Source organism: Sus scrofa, chromosome X (assembly GCF_000003025.6).
Source record: "Sus scrofa isolate TJ Tabasco breed Duroc chromosome X, Sscrofa11.1, whole genome shotgun sequence".
Classification (NCBI taxonomy): Eukaryota; Metazoa; Chordata; class Mammalia; order Artiodactyla; family Suidae; genus Sus; species Sus scrofa.
Genome location: NC_010461.5, coordinates 56,387,852 through 56,409,803, shown reverse-complemented (window position 1 = coordinate 56,409,803; position 21,952 = coordinate 56,387,852). Strand labels below are relative to the sequence as shown.

General features: G+C 38.9%; 1 protein-coding gene across 2 annotated transcripts in view; it reads right to left on the bottom strand.

Moving 5' to 3' along the window:
- Window positions 1–21,952, bottom strand: part of KIF4A (kinesin family member 4A) — a 128,108-nt gene that overhangs the window by 37,757 nt on the left and 68,399 nt on the right. For both annotated transcript variants that reach the window (XM_003360353.4, XM_005657819.3), the window contains exons 11-15: window positions 19,448–19,580; window positions 17,693–17,751; window positions 17,472–17,577; window positions 11,611–11,667; window positions 10,128–10,313 (exon numbers count right to left, since the gene is read on the bottom strand). In XM_003360353.4, the coding sequence (XP_003360401.1) occupies window positions 10,128–10,313; window positions 11,611–11,667; window positions 17,472–17,577; window positions 17,693–17,751; window positions 19,448–19,580 (541 nt within the window). The remainder of the gene's footprint in view (window positions 1–10,127; window positions 10,314–11,610; window positions 11,668–17,471; window positions 17,578–17,692; window positions 17,752–19,447; window positions 19,581–21,952) is intronic.

Here is a 21,952-nt window from a genome sequence, read left to right as displayed (position 1 = left end):
TTCCTTCTGGGAGTCTAGAATTTCCGTATGTGCTAGGCAGAGAATGCCTACATGAATTACTCCTGCTAAAAATCCTGGACCCCTAGGCTCAGGGGGGCTTCCCTAGTAGAAAATATTCCACGTATGTCAACACATTGCTGAAGGAATTAAGTATATACTATGTGATTCCATTGGAAGAAGACTCTTGGAAGCTTATACCTGGTTTCTTTCAGACTTTGCCCCATGAGCCTTTTCCCTTTGCTGAATTTTGCTTTGTATACCTTCACTGTAATAAATCTTAGCTATATGACTATATGTTGAGTCCTCTGAGCCCTTCTGGTGAATTGCTGAACCTGGGAGTGTCTTAAAGATGCCCAGGAGTTTTCTTATCTATATAAATAATTAACAGCACTACGTACCTCACAAAATTGTTGGGAAGATCAAACAAGACCAAAAAGTAAAGATATTCTGTAAACTGTAAAGAGCTGCACAAACATTCTTATATTCAGAACTTTCAAACATATATATTTAATAGCAACTGCAGTTCTACATGTATTTAGGAAATAAATTCTAGAAACTGAAGTTTGGTAGTTTCCGAGATTTAGAAAACTCAATGAACAGATTCTTTCCTGTTCTCATAACCAAAAAAAGATTAACAGAAACTGGTTGAATGAGTGGTTGGTAGCCAAGAAGATTATACGAAGGTCTTAGACCAGTAATGAAATAACACAAAGAAGCAGAGGCAGGCAGGTTAGGTGGTGCTGTATCAGAGAAGCTTTCTAAATAGGCGAGAGTTGTTTTCTATGAAATATGCTTTTAGTCATTTCAGTATAAGCAATGAAAATCAATTTTACTGCTTTATAGTTACTCTGCATATTTAATCTGGTAATAACATGTGTGTGTATACATATAGAAGTAACATATGAAAACATATTGGTAAAAAATAATCCAGAAAATACATATAAAGGTCAAGTCCCCTTGACTGCCCTACCCCTGTCCAAATTTCAGTCCTCTCTCCAGAAGTAACCATTGTCATCGGCCTGGTCCAGATCGTCCAGATTTTTTTTCTAGACATATATCATCTATATATTTGGACATTTACATATTCTAGACATTTATATTGAAATGTAAATGCTTAGAATATATATAATGAATATATTATGGCAAATGTCAAGAATATATCTAAATAAGTATATATACTATATTATATACACATGTGAATATATGTATGTGTATACCTATTAAAATATGTTAAAGATAAATAGTTACATTATATATAGACATTATTCTGTAATTTGCCTTTTTTAAAAAAGCTTGGTCTGGGAGATTTATTTAGATCAGTGCATATAGATCTCTATCATTCTTTTTTTTTGCCAAAATGAAATATTCTTGTACATGCTTTCTGTGCAAATGTGCAAGGTTTTTCTAGGGTAGAGACAAGTGGAATGGCAAATGGAATTACAGGGTCATGCGGGAACACATTTTCAATTTTAATAGATACTGCCAAATTGTCTGCCAAAGTTGCTATTCCAATTTATGCTCTTGCTAGCTATGTGTGAGAGTACTTGTTTCCTGCACCCTTGTCAACATTTGATATTGCTACATTTCAAAATTTTTACCAGTTGGATGGATAAAAAATAGGATCTCTTCATTATGTATGCCACATTCAGGCAATAGTTGTCTTATTGACTCCACAAGTGAAATTACTCAAATATTTGAGTGTTGAGCTATTGTAACTCATGGTAATCCTCATTAACCAGAACTTATACTTCCTCAAATTTTTTTTTGTCTTTTTAGGGCCACATCCACAGCATATACAGGTTCCCAGGCTAGGGGTCAAATCAGAAGCTGTAGCTGCCAGCCTATACTATAGCCATAGCAACCTGGGTCTGAGCTGTGTCTGAGACATATACCACAGCTCATGGAAACACCACATCCTTAAGCCATTGAGCAAGGCCAGGGATTGAACCTGCATCCTCATGGATGTTAGATTCATTCCCGCTGAGCCACGATGGGAACTACCCTCAAATTTTTAATAGCAATCCTTTATAGTGATAGGAAAAATACTGTTTAGAATAAAAAATACCTTTATTTCTTAGAAAAAGAGACAGTGATTTATATGTGATTAAAAGGTATAATTTACATTAAGAATTTATTTACTTTTGACACAACTATTCAAAATCTATGGGATGCTGCAAAAGCAGTGCTTAGGGGGAAATTCATAGCAATACAGGCCTTCCTCAAAAAAGAAGAAAAATCTCAAATTGACAACGTAACCCAACACCTAAATGAATTAGAAAAAGAACAACAAACAAAACCTAAAGCCAAGAGAAGGAAGGAAATCATAAAGATCAAAGAGGAAATCAATAAAATAGAGATTCAAAAAACAATAGGAAAAAAATCGATAAAACCAAGAGCTGGTTCTTTGAAAAGGTAAACAAAATTGACAAAGCTCTGGCCAGACTCACCAAGAAGAGGAGAGAAAAAACCCAAATAAACAAAATAAGAAATGAAAGAGAGAAATTACAATGGATACTGCAGAAATACAAAAAACCATAAGAGAATACTATGAACAATTATATGCCAACAAATTTGACAACCTAGAAGAAATGGACAATTTTCTAGAGACTTACAGCCCGCCAAAAAACTGAATCAAGAAGAAACAGATCAACTGATCACAAAAAATGAAATTGAATATGTAATAAAAACATTCCCTACAAACAAAATTCCAGGACCAGATGGCATCACAGGCGAATTCTACCAAACAGACAAAGAGGAACTTATACCCATCCTCCTTGAACTTTTCCAAAAGGTTGAATAAGAAGGAACACCTCCAAAGACATTCTATGAAGCTACCATCAACCTAACACCAAAGCCAGACTAAGATACTACCAAAAAAGAAAATTACACGCCAGTATCTTTGATGAATATACACGCAAAAATTCTCAACAAAATTTTAGCCACCTGAATCCAACAACATATAAAAAAGATCATACACCATGACCAAGTGGGATTCATCCCAGGTTCACAAGGATGGTTCAACACATGCAAATCAAAAACGTCACACACTGAATTAATGAAAAAAGTCAAAAACCACATGATCACCTCAATAGATGCAGAAAAAGCCTTTGACAAAGTCCAACATCCATTCATGATAAAAACTCTTACCAAAGTGGGTAGAGAAGGAACATACCTTAACATAATAAAAGCCATTTATGACAAAACCACAGCAAATACAATACTCAATGGAGAAAAGCTAAAAGCTCTCTCATTAAAATCTGAAACAAGGCAAGGATGCCCACTCCCATCACTTCTATTCAACATAGTATTGGAAGTCCTAGCCACAGCAATCAGACAATCAAAAGAAATAAAAGGTATCCAAATTGGTAGAGAAGAGGTAAAATTGTCACTCTATGCAGATGACATGATACTATATATAGAAAACCCTAAGGACTCCACCCAAAAACTATTCCAACTGATCAACGAATTCAGCAAAGTAGCAGGATACAAGATTGACATTCAGAAACCAGTTGCACTTCTGTATACTAACAATGAGATATTAGAAAAGGAACACAAAAATAAAATACCTTTTAAAATTGTACCCCAAAAAATCAAATACCCGGGAATAAACCTGACCAAGGAGGTGAAAAACTTACATGCTGAGAACTATAAAACATTAATCAAGGACATTAAAGAGGATGTAAAGAAATGGAAAGATATTCCATGCTCCTGGGTTGGAAAAATTAATACTGTAAAAATGGCCATACTACACAATGCAATCTACAGATGCAATGTAATCCATATCAAACTACCCACGACATTGTTCACAGAACTAGAACAAACAATCCAAAAATTTATATGGAACCACAAAAGACCCACAATTGCCAAAGCAATCCTGAGGAACAAAAACCAAGCAGGAGGCATAACTCTCCCAGACTTCACACAGTATTACAAAGCTACAGTCATCAAGACAGTGTGGTACTGGTACCAAATCAGACATACAGACCAATGGAACAGAATAGAGACCCGGAAATAAGCCCAGACACCAACAGTCAACTAATCTTTGACAAAGGAGGCAAGAGCATAAAATGGGAAAAAGACCGTCTTTTCAGCAAGTGGTGCTGGGAAAACTGGACAGCCACATGTAAATCAATGAAACTGGAACACACCCTCACACCATGCACAAAAATAAGCTCAAAATGGCTGAAAGACTTAAATGTAAGACAAGACACCATCAAACTCCTAGAAGAGAACATGGGCAAACATTCTTTGACATCAACCTTACAAATGTTTTCTCAGGTCAGTCTCCCAAGGCAACAGAAATTACAGCAAAAATAAACCAAGGGGACCTAATCAAACTGACAAGTTTTGCACAGTAAAGGAAACCATAAAAAGAAGACAACTTACAGAATGAGAGAAAATAATTTCAAACAATGCAACTGACAAGGGCTTAACCTCTAAAATATACAAACAACTTATACAACTCAAGAGCAAAGAAATCAACAATCCAATTTAAAAATGAGCAAAAGATCTGAGTAGACATTTCTCCAACAATACAGAGATGGCCAACAAGCACATGAAAAAATGCTCAACATCACTGATCACTAGAGAAATGCAAATCAAAACTACTATGAGATACCACATCACACCAGTCAGAATGGCCATCATTAGTAAGTCCACAAATAACAAATGCTGGAGAGGGTGTGGAGAAAAGGGAACCCTCCTGCACTGTTGGTGGGAATGTAAATTGGTACAACCACTATGGAAAACAGTATGGGGGTACCTCAGAAAACTAAATATAGAACTACCATATGACCCTGCAATCCCACTCTTTGGCATTTATCCAGATAACTTTCCTTGAAAAAGACACATGCACCCGTACGTTCATTGTAGCACTATTCCCAATAGCCAAGACATGGAAACAAGCTAAATGTCCATTGACTGATGAAGGGATTAGGAAGATGTGGTATATATACATGATGGAATACTACTCAGGCACAAAAAAGAACAAAATAATGCCATTTGCAGCAACATGGATGGAACTAGAGACTCTCATACTGAGTGAAATAAGTCAGAAAAAGAAAGACAAATATCATATGATATCACATATCTGGAATCTAATATATGGCACAAATGATCCTATCTACAAAACAGAAACAGATCATGCACATGGAGGGCAGACTTGTTTGCCATGGGGAAGGAAGGAGAGAAGAGGATGTACTAATATACAGCACAAATAAACCTTTCCATAGAAAATAAACTCATTGACTTGGAGAATAGTCTTGTGGTTGCTAAGGGGGAGGAGGAGGGAGTGGGGTGGACTGGGAATCTGGGGTTAATAGATGCAAACTATTGCCTTTGGAATGGATAAGCAATGAGATCCTGCTGTATATAGCACTGGGATCTATATCTAGTCACTTATGATGGAACAGGATGGATGATAATGTCAGAAAAAGAATGTATATATGTATATGTGACTGGGTCACTTTGCTGAACAATAGAAAATTGACAGAACACTGTAAACCAGCTATAATGGAAAAAATAAAAATCATTAAAAATATATGTATATGTACATGTATACATATGCATAAATGAACATACTACATATATAAAAACAAACAAAAAAGGATTTATTTACTTCTAAATTTAAGGTTTGGAAGCTCACGCATATTTGATTCCTAGGAGAAAACAGACAAGTTATCTTACTACAGCTGTAGCTGTAGGTCATTACTGGCACCCTGTCATAGGATTAGAAGTAAACTAGGGGAACACACGTCCCCATGTTTCTAGGTAAGAGTACAAGAGATAAATAATTTCTCAGCCTTATCACTAATCTGCTGTTTATCTTGAAAAGGCCAAAATACTTTTGACCTAAAAGGCTGCATTTTATGTCCCATTAATGTGGAGGATTGAGCTATATATTTAACTTGCTCTCTCCTAAAATACCACTAAAATGACCCCACAAAAACAGTATAAAAAAAACCAAGGATGAAGAGAGCAATCAAGAGATAAAAACAAATTTTATAAGAGGAAAATAGTTGGATAAGTGGTAACTGACTGCACAGAGTAGAAAAAGCTAAACTATGATTCCTGTAGGGCAGATGTCAATAAGAGACAAGCCAATTTTTAGCATATTTAGCATATTTCCACAAAGAAGAGTTTTCTCCCTGGAGAGGTTGAACCTGACAGGCTGGACTCATAGGCAGTAGACACAGCGAAAGTCAGGGATAAAGTAACATACTATTAATAGGGGATTAAATTAAAGTCTGTATATGACTGGAGAGACTTTGACTCCTTTATTTTCTCTGAGTTAGCAGAAATAGGGTATACTACTATTCCCCCCGTACAACTTCAGGAAGGAAAATTCTTGGGCCAGGAATTGAATCCGAGCTGCAGCTATGACCCTACACCACATAGGTCAGATTCTATAACCCACTGTGCCGGCCAGGGGATTAAACCTGCGCTTCCACAGCAACTGAAGCTGCGGCAGTCAGATTCATAATCCACTGTGCCACCTAACAGGAACTCCCAAGATGGGCATTATCAAAGAAATAATAAAAGAAAACTTCCCTAAAGAATACAGATTTCTAGGAGCTCCCACTGTGGGGCAACAGCATCGGCAGCATCTTAGGAGAGCTGGGACTTGTGTTCAATCCCTGGCCTGACACAATGTAAGGATCCAACATTGCTGCAGTTGCAGCTTAGGCTGTGACTGTGGCTTGGATCTGATCCCTGGCCTGACACAATGTAAGGATCCAACATTGCCGCAGTTGCAGCTTAGGCTGTGACTGTGGCTTGGATCTGATCCCTGGCCTGGGAGCTCCATATGCCATGGGGTGACCAAAAATGAATTAAAAAAGAAAAGAAAATAAAAGAAAAGAATACATATTTCCAGATTGAAAGGGCCCACCAAGCACCAAGCACAATAAGTGAGAAACAATCCACACCAAGGCACATCACCGTGAAATTAAAAAATGTTTCGGGACAAAGATAATGAAAATTTCCAGAGTGGAGGGAAGATACAGGTCAAAAAAAAAGAATCAGGAATTATAATAGACTTCTCAACAGCAACACTAGAAGTAGAAAACAATGGACCAAAGCCTTCAAAATTCTGAAGAAAACCAATTACTATTGTAGAATTCTAAACACAGCCAAACTAACAGGTGTAAGAACCACCACCACCACCATCATAACAAAAAGCTATTTACAGGCATGCAATCATTTAAAACATTTTCCTTTCATGCACATTTTCTCAGAAAGCTATTTGGGTTATACTCCACTAACACAAAGAGGTAGCTCAAGAATGAGGAAGACATGGAATCTGTTTCAACAATAGAGAAGAGAAGTGAAGCAGGTTCCCAGGATGATGGTCCCAGGTTGATGGCTGGGCAGTAGGGCTAGAGAAAGCAAACCAGGACTGAAGATTCCAGGAGGGTTGTCTTCAAGAAAGAAATGAATTGATAAATTGCTGATTGTTTGACTCTATTGAGAGATTTATAATTCTGTTAAGAAGTTTGGAGATAAATTTTTCTTTCTTTCTTTCTTTCTTTGCTTTTTAGGGCTGCACCTGCAGCATATGGAGTTCTCAGGCTAGGGGTCTAATTGGAGGTGCAGCTGCTGGCCTATACCAGTCACAGCAACGCCAGATCTGAGCTGCGTCTGGGGCCTACACTGCAGCTCACAGCAATGCCAGATCCTTAACCCACTGAGCAAGGCCAGGGCTTGAACCCTCAACCTCATGGTTCCTAGTCGGATTCATTTCTGCTGTGCCATGATGGGAACTCCTAGAGATAATTTTTTTTCCTTGTCTTTTTGCCTTTTTCTAGGGTCACTCCCGCGGCATATGGAGATTCCCAGACTAGGGGTCTAATCGGAGCTGTAGCCACCGGCCTACACCACGGCCACAGCAATGTGGGATCTGAGCCGTGTCTGCAACCTATACCACAGCTCATGGCAACGCCAGATCCTTAACTCACTGAGCAAGGCCAGGGATTGAACCTGAAATCTCATGGTTCCTAGTCAGATTCGTTGACCACTGAGCCACGACGGGAACTCCGTAGAGATAAATTTTTGATAAGAACATTGAAGACTAAGTAAATGAAAAAAAGAGATTATTGGAGTTCCTGCTGCGGCGGAGCAGAAATGAATCCGACTAGTATCCATGAGGATGTGGGTTCGCTCTTTGGTCTTGCTCAGTGGGTCGGGGATTCAGCATTGCTGTGAGCTGTGATGTAGGATGCAGATGTGGCTTGGATCTGGTGTTGCTGTGGCTGTGGTGTAGGCTGGCAGCTCCGATTTGATCCTTAGCCTGGGAATATCCATATGCTATGTGTGCGGCCCTGAAAATAAAAAAAAAGAGATTAACTTCAGAAAATAAAAAAGGCTGTACAAGAAAGGAAATAGAATCATATTATACTATGTAGCTCAGCTGTAAAACATATTTACATAATCATAAAAATTTAACACTAAATATTCATTTAATCAAAAATTGTGATATAACAATTTTGAAAGACAGACTTGAGGCAGTGTGCATGGAGAATGTATAAGAAAGCTATATTCCTATCTCCCATAGCAGGAGGTCAATTGATAATGTGTAAAATTTTTAAATTGACATAATTATACTGTCAACTCTTATCTAGAAATCTGGAGGTAAATGCAGAAGAAACAGCTTAAAGAACTCAAAGCATAAGCCTAGGGAACAGGGAAGAAGGTAGTAGGGCAGGAGACTGCTTTTATTTTTCTAAGTATCATACTATTTGACTTGTAAAGATGATATACATGCATTTGTGTGTCATAAAGAAAAAATTAGTTTTAAAAGAGTTAAGACTGTGATAACAAAAAGGAAATTAAAACCTCTACTGGCAACTCAGTTATTATTTTGGAAGCAACTCCTACTCTATGGAAAAAAGTGGTGAAAATTTTTAGAAGAAACACTTTTCTTGCTTTTACTCTGAAAATTAGGAGCTGGTGGTAGAAATGTATGAATAATATAGGGATTTCTTGGGAACAACATATAGGGCTTTGAGGGTGGTAGGATATAGCTGAATGGGAAAATAATCCACGCTTCCCCCTACCAATTCTGCTCCCCTCTGTGGATGGGAAACCCTGGGCTACAAGGGAAAATAAGATCTGGAGCAAGGGTCAACCTAAAAGCCAAAAACTTGTATTTAAGAAAAGACCTGATTGTAAATTAACAAGGGCCACTTAAAAGCAGTTAAGCCATTTGCAAAGTCATGTGACATCCATAAGTCTCTTCATAATTTTCACTATAATCCAGACTATCTCCTAAAAGATGGACCTTTCTTAGAATTCCAGCATAATTATTAGAACAAAATTTCTCTACCAATAGGGACCTTATTTATTTATTTATTTTTGCTTTTTAGGGCCGCACTAGTGGCATATGGGAGTTCCCTGGCTAGGGCTCAAATCGGAGCTACAGCTGCTGGCCTACACCACAGCCACAGCAATGTTAGGATCCGAGCCACATCTGTGACTTACACCATAGCTCACAGCAATGCCGGATCCTCAGCTCACTGAGTGAGGCCAGGGATCGAACCCACATCCTCATGGATACTAGGTGGGCTCATTACCACTGAGCTGCATTGGGAACTTCCAGAACCACATTTACTACATTATCTATTAAATACCTGTTGCACTGGAGTTCCCATCATGGTGCAGTGGAAACAATCCAACTAGGAGCCATGAGGTTGTGGGTTCAATCCCTGGCCTTGCTCAGTGGGTTAAGGATCTGGCATTGCCATGAGCTGTGGTGTAGGTTGCAGATGTGGCTCGGATCTTGCGTTGCTGTGGCTGTGGTGTAGGCCGGCAGTTGTAGCTCTGATTGGACCCCTAGCCTAGGAACCTCCATATGCCACAGGTGCAGCCCTAAAAAGCAAAAAAAAAAAAAAACAAAACCCAAAAAACAAACAAACAAAACCTGTTGCACAGGTAAGGAGTTAGGTTAAATGAAAGAAAATTATAGTTTCTTTATCCTGAATGTATCCTTTTTTTAGCCAACAGTACAACTCCAGTTGTTTTATGCACATTATATTGCCTTGTCATCATCAAATTGGTATACCTATTTTCTTCCCATACATCTAAAAGAGATGGTAGACATGAACGAATGCATGCCCTAGTAAATATTTTACCTGGTACTGGAACTGGATGGGCTGCAGCTGGCTGTCATTCTGAGTCATTTTCTTGGCTAGGGCCTCTTTCAGTGCAAGGGCTTTATTCAACTCAACCAGCTCCTTAGACATCTGAGCTTGACGTAGAGCATGCTGAGTGGTGAAAGCATCAGAAGACCTGCTGCTCTCTGGACTGATTTCCACTTGCTGGAAAAGATCAGGATAAAGATTTATAAGAGAAACAAATAATTGGAGCTCCTTAGGCACTGTTTCATCAAGTCCCACAGCCTCTTCTCCATTATTTGTACCTCGGTTCTTTTTAAAACTGTGGCTTCTCAAACGTTTGCTTTAAACATCTGAATTAAATTGAGCTAGCCTATTTCTCTGCTCTCACAAGCACCTTATTTCTTATATCCTTTAACTGACTTTTTTTTTTAGAGTGAATCAAGTTTCTTTCTCTCTCCTTTATGGGTCTGACCAATACTTCTTACTTTCACCTCATTGTAAGGGGTCCTTAGAGGAGAGAGGGCTCTGGAAATGGCGCTTTAGGGATGGTGGAAATGGTAAAAGGCTTCATTTATTCTCAGAGAGCTGACCTTTGGCAACTGATTTGTCTCTTATCTTTCTTCTTTCAGAAAAAAAAATACCAATGTAAATGTTTTAGGGGGAATAGCTCTCTCAAGCAAACCATTGTACAGCCTTTCATTCTGACTTTGCTCTATAACCTTCAGCCAATATCTAATTCATTTTATCTATTCTTGCAACTTGAATGCTCAAAATATTTTCCTTGGTTATTTTAACCCCAACCATCTAATCTACAGAAAAATATGCTGAGAAAAAATTATCTTCCATTTCTTCTCTAATGCTTTTGTGACTCTGCCATAATTTCCTAAATTGTTTCCATCCTCCTTTTAAAATGCTAGACGGTTGATGTAGAATACTAACATCTAACAAGAAATCAGTAAGTCATGGAGTTCCTGTCGTGGCTCAGGGGTTAACGAATCCGACTAGGAACCATGAGGTTTCAGGTTTGACCCCTGGCCTTGCTCAGTGGGTTAAGGATCCGGCGTTGCCGTGAGCTGTGGTGTAGGCTGCAGACTCGGCTCGGATCCCGTGTTGCTGTGGCTCTGGCGTAGGCCGGTGGCTACAGCTCTGATTAGACCCCTAGCCTGGGAACTTCCATATGCCGCGGGAGCGGCCCAAGATATGGCAAAAAGACCAAAAAAAAAAAAAAAAGAGAAATCAGTAAGTCAGACTGCAAATATGGAAAGTGGCATCCCTAAGAAGCCCTGCCACCTATTACAAGTTATACTATTTGAGAGAGCACCTGTCCCAGTTGGGGATTTTACAGTTAGCTGAGATTTACACTCAAGATTTCTGGATTTCCAAGGCGTTCTATGGAGGATGTTAACAATCACTTATTCTCTTCTTCAGCTGAGTGATAAATTATAAGAAATGGCATAGGTAAAGGGGCCAACTACTTACAAAGGGACCAACTACTTACAGCTTCTGGTTCCACTGCAATATCGATGGCTGCAGCCATGCAAGCAACAGTTTCATCCTGCAATGACAAATGACGTCTCAGTTTAGGAGCCTACTAATGGACTTTATGTGGGTTATTCAGATTATTTTCAAGTTTATATAGAGACCATTTAAGGTGCTGGACCAATTTCGTAGTCACATATACCCTCCAACAGCTGCAGCGTTGCCATTTCCCACCTCTCAAGAGTCTGTCTTCTTTATAAAGGTTGATTGTATAGTCTTTATAAAAAAAATAGGGTCATGTGGCAAATGACAGATTTACTGCACCTCTCCTGCTCTGCCAGGGATCACTGGGCTAGAGTGAAACACAGCCATTCCAACAGGCCAAAGTTTAATCCACTTTATAGACTCTACCCTTTCTTTTTATGTTTTTACCACTAAGTCCATTTCTATAATGTAGAGGTCTAGCCAGTTCTCATGGGCACACCATCCTAAGACCAAATGTAGCAAATAAAGACAATGCAGCAGAAAAGTGAATAGGATTAAGGACTATTTTTGATTTTTATTTTATAGACAGTCAAGGTAGCAAGAGCCTACTCTATAAGGAAATAAATGCCACAGGAGAATGCCCCAGAAAAATGTGCTCATGAAGTCAGACAAATATACTTTAGTCTCTGTTCTTCATATACATAAGAACAAACCATATACAGCTCCTCCAGGTAGTAGATTCCCTCCCAGAGAAGGGTAAATTCCTTTTTTTGGGGGGGGGGGCATTAGAACAACAAGCACCTAAAAGGGAAACCTAAAACCACTTATTAGAACTAATTTGTTTATAGGCTATCATATGAGCAAGCTCTCTGTTCTCCCCACCGGAATTTAGGCTTTATTTGGCATTGCAGCATAAGGATTACCACTTCTGTTTAGGTGATGCTACCAAGCCCTGGGAAGGACTATTTCCAGGAAGTCATATGATTAAGGTCATAGGTAAAAGAGCTATTGGCTCAATAGCAGGGAAAGAATTTAGGGTTAGCACAGGGAGTCTCTGCATCAGCCCAGTGAAACACTACATAGATGCTAAAACTTGAATCCTCAGTACCTGTAAGGCAAGGAGTGAAGAGGCTCTTCATAAATGCTGTTTGTATGTAAAGCATCTCCCTTATTCTGTCCAGAAATTCCCAGTGAGACTCAAAGAGAATTCAAAGGAAGCTCCAGGGTTCCTATATACTTTCTCATGATTTACAGTACTGGTGATTCTCCAAGGGCAGGGCCTACTAACTCCTTAAAAAACAGAGCACTTCAAGTATATCAGAATGTTTGAAGTATTCACAATGGGTTGGATACAAAGGAATAAAGGAAGAAATGGAAAGATAAATACTGACATGGGAGCAAACAAGGAGGGTATTGGGAGTACAGACCAGGAGCCCCCAGAACAGTCGAAGGGAGAGCTTCCTAGTAGAAGAAAAATCTGACTCATGTTCAGAATCATAAAGGGGGTGAGGGTGGTGATGGAGCAATGAGGATGAGAATTCAGGGAGAGGGCTTTCAAGTCCAAAAGCATGGAGGCAACCAAGACCATGGCACATGTGGACATCAGAAGGTGTCACAGTACATGTGGGGCATAATCTGGGAAGGGATGGGTAACAGAAAGCAAAGGCTTCATTTCAGTATGTTTGGTAATGGCAGCTCTTAATTCATCACTTGTTTCAAATTCACTAAGAAACATTAAAGAAAAGAGGTAGCTGGGGGAAAAAAAATCCAAAACAGAGCACTTCAATATATTATAGGTTAATGGTTACCCTTTTCTTCCTCCCAGTAAGTCTCAGTAAAAGGACTAGTTATAGGCCTATCCTAGATTAGTAGGGCCTATGACACTGGCTTTTGGAGACTTTTTATAGGATGTTCCAGGGGGTCAGGATCAATGTAGATCAATTCAACATGTTCTGAAAAAGACATGGTGTTGATGTAGGTTTACCTTTTGACCCAAGAAAATTTCGCAGTGCTATGGTTTAAGCTTTGGCGACATGTTTTACATGAACATGGCAGGATTCTGCCCTTGTAATCCTAAATGTAAATATAAAACAATTGCTTTATTTCAATCTAATAGCCTCTTTCTCCCTCATTCTAAGGCTATAACTATGAACCTCTTGTATTAAAAACATGATTTGCTGGAGGTGATGGTGAGGGGAACAAGACTATGGTACATTGAGCTACATTAACCAGCAATATGTTCCAAAATGAAGTTTGTGCTTATAGGCTGTAGGCAATTGCATTGCTGGGCATGCAAAATGCTTTTTATGGAACTGGTATTGGAGGAGGGGGGTAAAAACAAAACAAAACGAATTTGGATTTTGTGGGAATTGAAAGGACTGCATGAATTTCCTCACAGGTAACTGCAACAAGGAGGTTTGCTTGAATTACATTTTAAAGGAAGAAATGGTACAGTTTAGCACTTAAAACCCCAGGAGAAAGGTCCAGGAACAATGGTTGCCTTCATAACTGAAAAGGGGGTGTTCACTCGTCACTTAAAATAAAAACAGTTTTAATCCAAAATGAAGGGCACAGGCACTTACATTTGAAACATTTTGCTTTCACTATAGTGAGTCTTAATAAAAGCCACAGGATACATTGTTGTGTATTTCCAAAAAAATATGTAGCTGGGAGGGTCTCCAAACAATAGGCACAGAGAACTCTGATTCAAGAGTCCAGCAGGAGTCCTGGGTAAAAGGGTTTACTCTACCTAACTGTGACAGAGGATGGAAACCAGGCACTTTATTAGCTTTTGGCAATCTTTAGCACCCTCCTGCTGTGCGTGCCAAGTGAATTTTAGTGGCAGACACAGTGATTCTGCAGAGTTCCTCTGAGCCAGCCACCACTAGTGACTTCCTCCATAGGCACACCAGGCACCAGTCATACTGCCAGATCCTTAAGGAGAATGTGCCTTCTCTTACTTTGTTAACTTGGTTCCATGGGTTTCCTTCTTAATCTTCCCCATGAAGCTCAAAGCCCCAGAAATGAGGTGGTATGGAATCCTTTAAGATCGGCGTGGTAGCCATGAACAATGGTGCCCTGGATCACTCTTCTGATATTATAAGCTTTGGCTCCACTAAGGTTCTGCAGCTTAGATCATCTGGATTCTGAGGCAGTTCACACAAAGTTCTCATACATAAGCTGCTTTAGCTATTTTTAAGTGGAATTACATATGGTGAAATTTAATACTGTGATAGCCATTCTCTAGCATGCACTCTATACTTCAGCTACAATGAAGTTCTTACCATGTTCTATCTTCTTTTAATTTTTTTTTTTGCTTTTGAGGGCCGCACCCACAGCATATGGAAGTTCCCAGAATAGGGGTAGAATCGAAGCTGCAGCTGCTGGCCTACGCCACAGCCACAGCAACTTGGGATCCGAGCTGCGTCTGTGACCTAACACTGCAGCTCACGGTAATGCTGGATCCTTAACCCACTGAGCAAGGCCAGGGATCAAACCTGCAACCCCATGGACACAATTTGGGTTCATTACTGCTGAGCCACAACTGGAACACTCTTACTGTGTTCTAAATTTTCATGTCTTTTTGCCTTTGTGCATACCTTTTCCTCTTTGAGTAGCAAACAAACGCTTATTCATTTTTTAGGAAACAGTTTCTTCTGTGTTGCTTTCCTGACTTTCCTAAGCAGTTAATCATCCCTTCCTCTGTATTCCCACTGTACTTTGCTCATATTGCTAATGTAAGAGGATTAAAACAGACATGAGAGAGGGCTCCTAGTTTTCCTTGCCTCCTTTCCCTTTTCCCTTTCTTGGCCCTCTCTCCCAACTGTGAACCTTGACCAAATGACAAACTACAAGGTTTGCAAGAACAGCAACTGAAAATTATCAGACATTTATCAGGATGGGATTGTACCAAGAAGCATGAAAACTGGAGCATCTTCCAACCAAGATTCATAGCAATTAAAAAAAAACTGCTACCTGAGCCAAACCATAAGATACATACCCTTCTCTTCTCACCCTATGAAACTCCAATCCTGTTTCAACTCAGGGAGTTATCTGAAGTTCAGAGAATCCTTGAGTGCATCAGTTGAAAGCCCTTAACCTCAATTTTAGCCAATTATTTTTTTTTGATAATAATACAGTGCTAAGCAAAGTTACATTCAGGTAGTGAGTGGCAGAATGGTTTTCAAATCATGGTCTTTCTGGCTCTGAAGCCCATGTTCTCAGTTACTATGGCTTGTTTGTTGGATAAATGAACTGTCATGTTGGACTATCTGTAATAATTTTGTATAGTACTGCTTATTCTAAAACACTACTTTTTAGTCTTTTGGATATTTACTCATTTAATTTCTTAAACTGGCCATCATAACCATTATCCCCACAATACTATTTGGTATTTTTCTCATTGACTCTTTTTCAAGAGTAAAATATAGGCGTGGGTGATTTTGTCTTTACCCCACCACCTTCTTCTTTTTACAGTCACACCTACGGCATATGGACATTCCAGGGCTAGGGGTCGAATTGGAGCTGCAACTGCCAGCCTACACCACAGCCACAACAATGCAGGATCCAAGCCACATCTGTGATCTACACCGCAGCTTGTGGCAATGCTGGATCCTTAACCCACTGAGTAAAGCCAGGGATCGAAACCGCATCCTCACTGACACTATGTTGGGTTCTTAACCCACTGGACCACAATGGGAACTCCCTGTGATACCCTTTTGACAGCTCTAGGGAATACTGAGCAAGACTTGGGATAAAGAATCACTGTTCTGGTAAAATTAAAGCTCTGTTTTAGAGCTAGGAATTACTACCAGGCATTTACCATATATATTACTGCTTCAGAATAGTAAACAATAGGATATAGATGGAACAAAACAAACCATAACCCTTTTACCAACTATGACCCCTTAATATAATATGATTTCAATTTTTATTTATTTTATTTTATTTTGGCCATGACATATGTGGCTTGATGTGGGATCTCAGTTCCCAGACCAGGGATTGAACCTGAGCTGTAGCAGTGAAAGCACCAAATTCTAACCACTAGACCACCAGGGAACTCCCTATGATTTCAATTTTTTTTAAAATAAAGACGTATCTATGCCTAACGACTAAGAGAAAGAACATCAAAAATAAAAATATGTAGAGTTCCCTGGTAGACTAGTGGTTAAGGATCTGGTGTTGTCACTACTGTGGTCTAGTTACTGCTATGGCGTGGGTTGGATCCCTGGGAACTTCTATATGCCACTGGCATGGCCAAAAAGAAATAAATAAATAAAAAGATATTTTTATCACAATCCAATTTCACAGGATTTAAAAAAAAAGAAAAAAAGATATTTTTAGGGTGGGAGGATTGTAAATTTTTTCTTCTGGGAAAAACAACAAACAACCACCCTCCCAACAAAACCTACCCACAACTACTATAATGGTTCTAAAAATAAATAAAAATGGGAACTTAGAGCAGAATGATGATTCAGACTAATTTATTACTGGTTATAAAAGAGAGTTACGATATTCCTTGGTGGTTCTAAGCTATCTGTCAGAACTCAGCTTATTTAAAATCGGGGTATGGTATAAAGCTTCTTATTAAGTTAGCCTGCACTCAAAGGACATTAAATCAATGACTACTGCTCATGCTACCCAGGCAATTTTGCACTGCTGTGTTGCTGCTTCCAGCCTCTGATTAGAAGACTGAATTATTAATGTGGCATTTCCTATATACTCTGTGAGTGTTTTAACTAATTCAATATATGAGATCATATACAATGATCTTTGTCTTCAAACAGCTCACACTCTAGCTGTTTCAACAAAAGGTACAGAGTCAGACAGGTTTCTATGCATCAAGAGAAACAAACAAAAATAATATGCTTATTTACACACCCCTACTCTGCTTACCGATAGCTGGGTAATCACTTGCTGCAGGTTACGAATTATCTCTACATTTTCTTTTAATTCCTGGTCTTCCAAAGTCTCCACTAGCTTTTGAAGATCCACTTTGCAGCTGAAAATTCAAGAAAAGGAGCCCAAGGGTTAATGACACTACAAAGGCTGGTGTGGGTCTATGATTAGTACTAAGGTGGTACAGGTCACTAACAAACATCTGGTAGGAAACTTACGCTGCATGCTGCCTGAGCTCTTCTAGCTTGGCGTTCATTTTTTCATTTGCTTGTTCTGTCTGCAACAAAGACCCAGGAGATCATCAGTGGCAATGCCTGAGAGCCTCACGTAATTATGCCCTCTCCCCTATTCCTACAGATTAAAACCTAGGTAGAGAAAGTCTGCCTCCATTGCTGTAACAGAGGATTTAGTGGGCTTTGGTTATTTAGTGAGAAATGTGTTTTTTAACAGAGTCATGGAAATTAGCCCTTCAGTCAACATGAGCTACTAAAAATAGCATCTAAGCAGCTGGGTCTCATGCTTGCCATGAAGCTCAGACTATGGGATGGAGTGTGAAGCCTTAATTTCATAGAGAACTTTGCAACTGGGGGAAAAAGCAATACTTCCCGGCATGTTACTCCCCGCTGTTTGAAAAAAATCCCACTTGCTTTAACCTGCCTCCTACACTATACTGTTCCTTAGCCCCAGCAATAAGGACATTTAAAACATAAAAGGGTCTCACATTGAATATGAGCTGAGGGTTTTTTCAGGTTATACTATCTGATATGGTAAGCCAGTTTTAGCAAAAGAAAGCAAGAAAAAGGATGAGGCATAAGAATGATGGCAGAGAAGAAGAAATGGCCGAGGCAGCTATGTTTTGGGAAGGGTAACTGATATTTTCCATTTTATTTCAATCACAGTATCTGTAACATGCCAGATGCTGCAACAGATTTGGGAAGGACAGTTTATATAGGACAAAGATGTTATGAAGTTATGACAGGACATCAAACAACAAATGGGCAGCCATTGTAACAACCTTATAAAGGTCAGACGGTTATGTGGCTAGAATAACAAGCATTGTCTGTTACGTCAGTCACACTCACATGTGAAACACAGCTTACATCTTCAAAGACATAAAAATGCAGCACTCTATACAGATAGAAAACTGTATATAAAAACCCCCTAGATCCCATTTTCACCCTTCTTCTGGTAATGGACATTTCAATGGACCTAGGATTTGGCACCCTTTAAAGAAATCTTTAAGCAGCTTACCCTTCGTTGACTAGAGTACAGTGATGCATGAAGGTGTATAAATTACAGATGTTCAATTACATTTTGGTGAAAACTCATTTTCACTTCTGGCAACAGCTGTGCTAGCAAAGACTGAGTTGTATTTAGACTGGTAGAAAAATGTTAGTGACAGAGCCAGCATGAGCTGATCCAGGAGACTACTACCACACAGGTAGTAGGATACAGAACTGGTATAATATTACACAGTGATCCACAATTTGGATTTAAAATTAATTTCCCAGATGTGAAAGGATTTAAAATTAATTTCCCAGATGTTTTATCTCACCGTGACAGCTGTTAGGATGGGATATGAAATGTAGTAACAGAAGAGCCAGAAAGGCACTAAAATCTTGGTGAGAGGACAGTTACTTGAAATTATGGAAGATTAGGAAGAACTTAAGGTGATAGGGGGACCTGATTCTTTCCTTTTTGGTATTTTAGAAAAAATCAATTTAAAAGTGGGATTTATGTAGGTTCTTTGTGTAGCTATATAGGTGTTCATGGTATAATTATTTTAATTTTTCTGTATGTTTGCTTATAAGCATTAGGATTTTCCCTGGAGGGGCTCCATGAGAGGGTATGGAAATACAAATCTATTTCTTTCCATGTAATTTTATCTCTCATGATGAGAAGCATGTTAAATATTTTAGAAACTGAAGCTAGTAAATGTCCAAACTGCTAGTAGTTTAGTCTTGGAGCCTCACCAAAATGATCCTCTCCAGCATCTGGGCTGTCTGACCAGCAGCTTCACTTAGACCACGACTTAATTTTTCATTCTCCTCTACCAGGGACTGATTCTTTTCCATTAAGGATTGTAGATTCTCTGATGGTTCCACACTAAAACCAAGAAAGGAACATATTAGAAAAATATCTGATTGATAACATCTACATCAAAGGAGGATAAAAATATATATCCCATAGACCTTTGGGGAGAGTTGGTTTAAAATTATCTCCTAAAAGTCTAGAAAAAAAAAGTGTGTTCATTCCAATCTATTCTCCCAGTCAAATAGAATACTCGATAAATAATAATGTATGCCTGAACTACCTTAAATTAATAGTTAAGAGGAAGGTAGTAATTCAGAACCAGATAATGGTTGCAACAGGAATGACTAACCTCTTGGTTTGTGATTTTTCTATTTGTGCCATACAGGTAAGAAGGAAAGGCTAATTGTAGCTAAGATAAATGTTCTCTTCCTTGGAATTCCTGTTGTGGCGCAGGGTTAACGAACCCGACTAGGAACCATGAGGTTGCGGGTTTGATCCCTGCTCTTGCTCAGAGGGTTAAGGATCTGGCATTGCCGTGAGCTGTGGTGTAGGTTGCAGAGGTTGCAGACACGGCTCGGATCCCGCGTTGCTGTGGCTCTGGCGTAGGCTGGCAGCTACAGCTCTGATTAGACCCCTAGCCTGGGAAACTCCATATGCCGCGGGAGTGGCCCAAGAAATGGCAAAAAGACAAAAAAAATAATAATAATAATAAAAAAATGTTCTCTTCCTCCTCTCATTCTTAATCCCTCATTAAAGATTAAGTAGAGGAGTTCCTGGTTGTGGCGCAGCGGAAATGAATCTGACTAGGAACCATGAGGTTGTGGGTTTGACCCCTGGCCTTGCTCAGTGGGTTGAGGATCCGGCGTTGCCGTGAGCTGTGGTGTAGGTCGCAGACGCGGGCTTGGATCTGGCATTGCTGTGGCTCTGGCTCCGATTGGATCCCTAGCCTGGAAACCTCCATGTGCCTCCTGTGCAGCCCTAAAAAGACAAAAGACAAAAAAAAAAAAAGATTAAGGAAGTAAAGAAAGGAAGAGATATGGGGGAACTAGATGTTAACACTGCTCAAGGTTAAAATTTAACCTCATCAACACAAGTCAATTATCTCTTTGCTCTAAAGTTTAGGGAAGTAGAATTTAAAAAGTCAAAAAGTTGAAATGATGACCTATGGCCACTAAGAACACATTTCACAATTCTCCACAAATAAGTGCTCCCTTCTAAATGCTTGCCTTGCTTTAAACTTATGCCCCCCAGCCTCTTGTTCCTCATTTGTCTACCAATTTTTAATGGCTTAGAGTGGGTGGAGGCAATAATGGTGTCTATTTCAAATAGGAGTGGAAGGGAGGGACAGAAGTAGCTTGAAAGATAAGAACCTTTGGAATTTATGCAGTTTACTTGCTATCAGTTCCAAACTAATGAAGCAGCTCAATAAGAAGTACAGTTTTGATTTTGTTGTTGTTTTTTGGTAATCCATTGGGATTAATTGTTCAAAAGACTGGAAATTAGGACGGGTGAAAAAAGATCAGAACAAACATGAAGATTTTTTTCATGAAGATTTGTCAAGGATATAAGAGAAAAAAAGGACAGGGAACAGCTGTTCTCAATCTCAAGAAAGGATAAAAAAGGATTTCAGGAATAGATGCTCTCTCACTCAGTTTAAGACCTCTATGAATTCTTATAGAAGATTTTAGCATGTTCTTTATCAGAAAGTTAATAGTAACGCCACACCATAGGGCTTCATATTACACTCTTGAGAATTTACTAGAACTCTTATGAAGGAATGTTCAATTAAAATGTCAATTATAAAAATAAACTATGAGTAAATTTAGTGTTATTTTAGATTGCTCTGATTTCTTTTTCTTTTTAAACATTCTTTATTTATTTATTTTTAATTTTTATTTTTTTGCTTTTTAGGGCCATGCTTGTGGCATATGGAAATTCCCATGCTAGGAGTCAAATCAGAGCTACAGTTCCCAACCTACACCACAGCTCAGGGCAACACCAGATCCTTAACCCACTGAGCAGGGCCAGGGATTGAACCCGTGTCCTCAAGAATAGTTGGGTTCATTACTGCTGAGCCAAGATGGGAACTCCCAGATTTCTTTATTGTTATTAAACTGAAAACTTCTATGCATCACTCATATAAGTTGACAAGCTCCAAAGTAATGACATTTTTAACTCAACAGTTTTTTTTCCTCTAAAAATTTCCAAGCTTTCTCTAAATGGAGGAAAATACAATGGAAACCAATGTTTCCTCTTTCACCTGCTATTTAATTGCCAATGCTAGGAATTCAAGTCAGTTGAGCATGTGCAAAATGAGAAACACACCCAGGAAATCTATATAAAAGTTTCAATGACACACATTCAAAAAGAAAAGAATGTAACCTAAGGAAAAAGCAAAAACATTCATGTATATAAACTGTACACTTTGTAAAAAGCCTTATGAA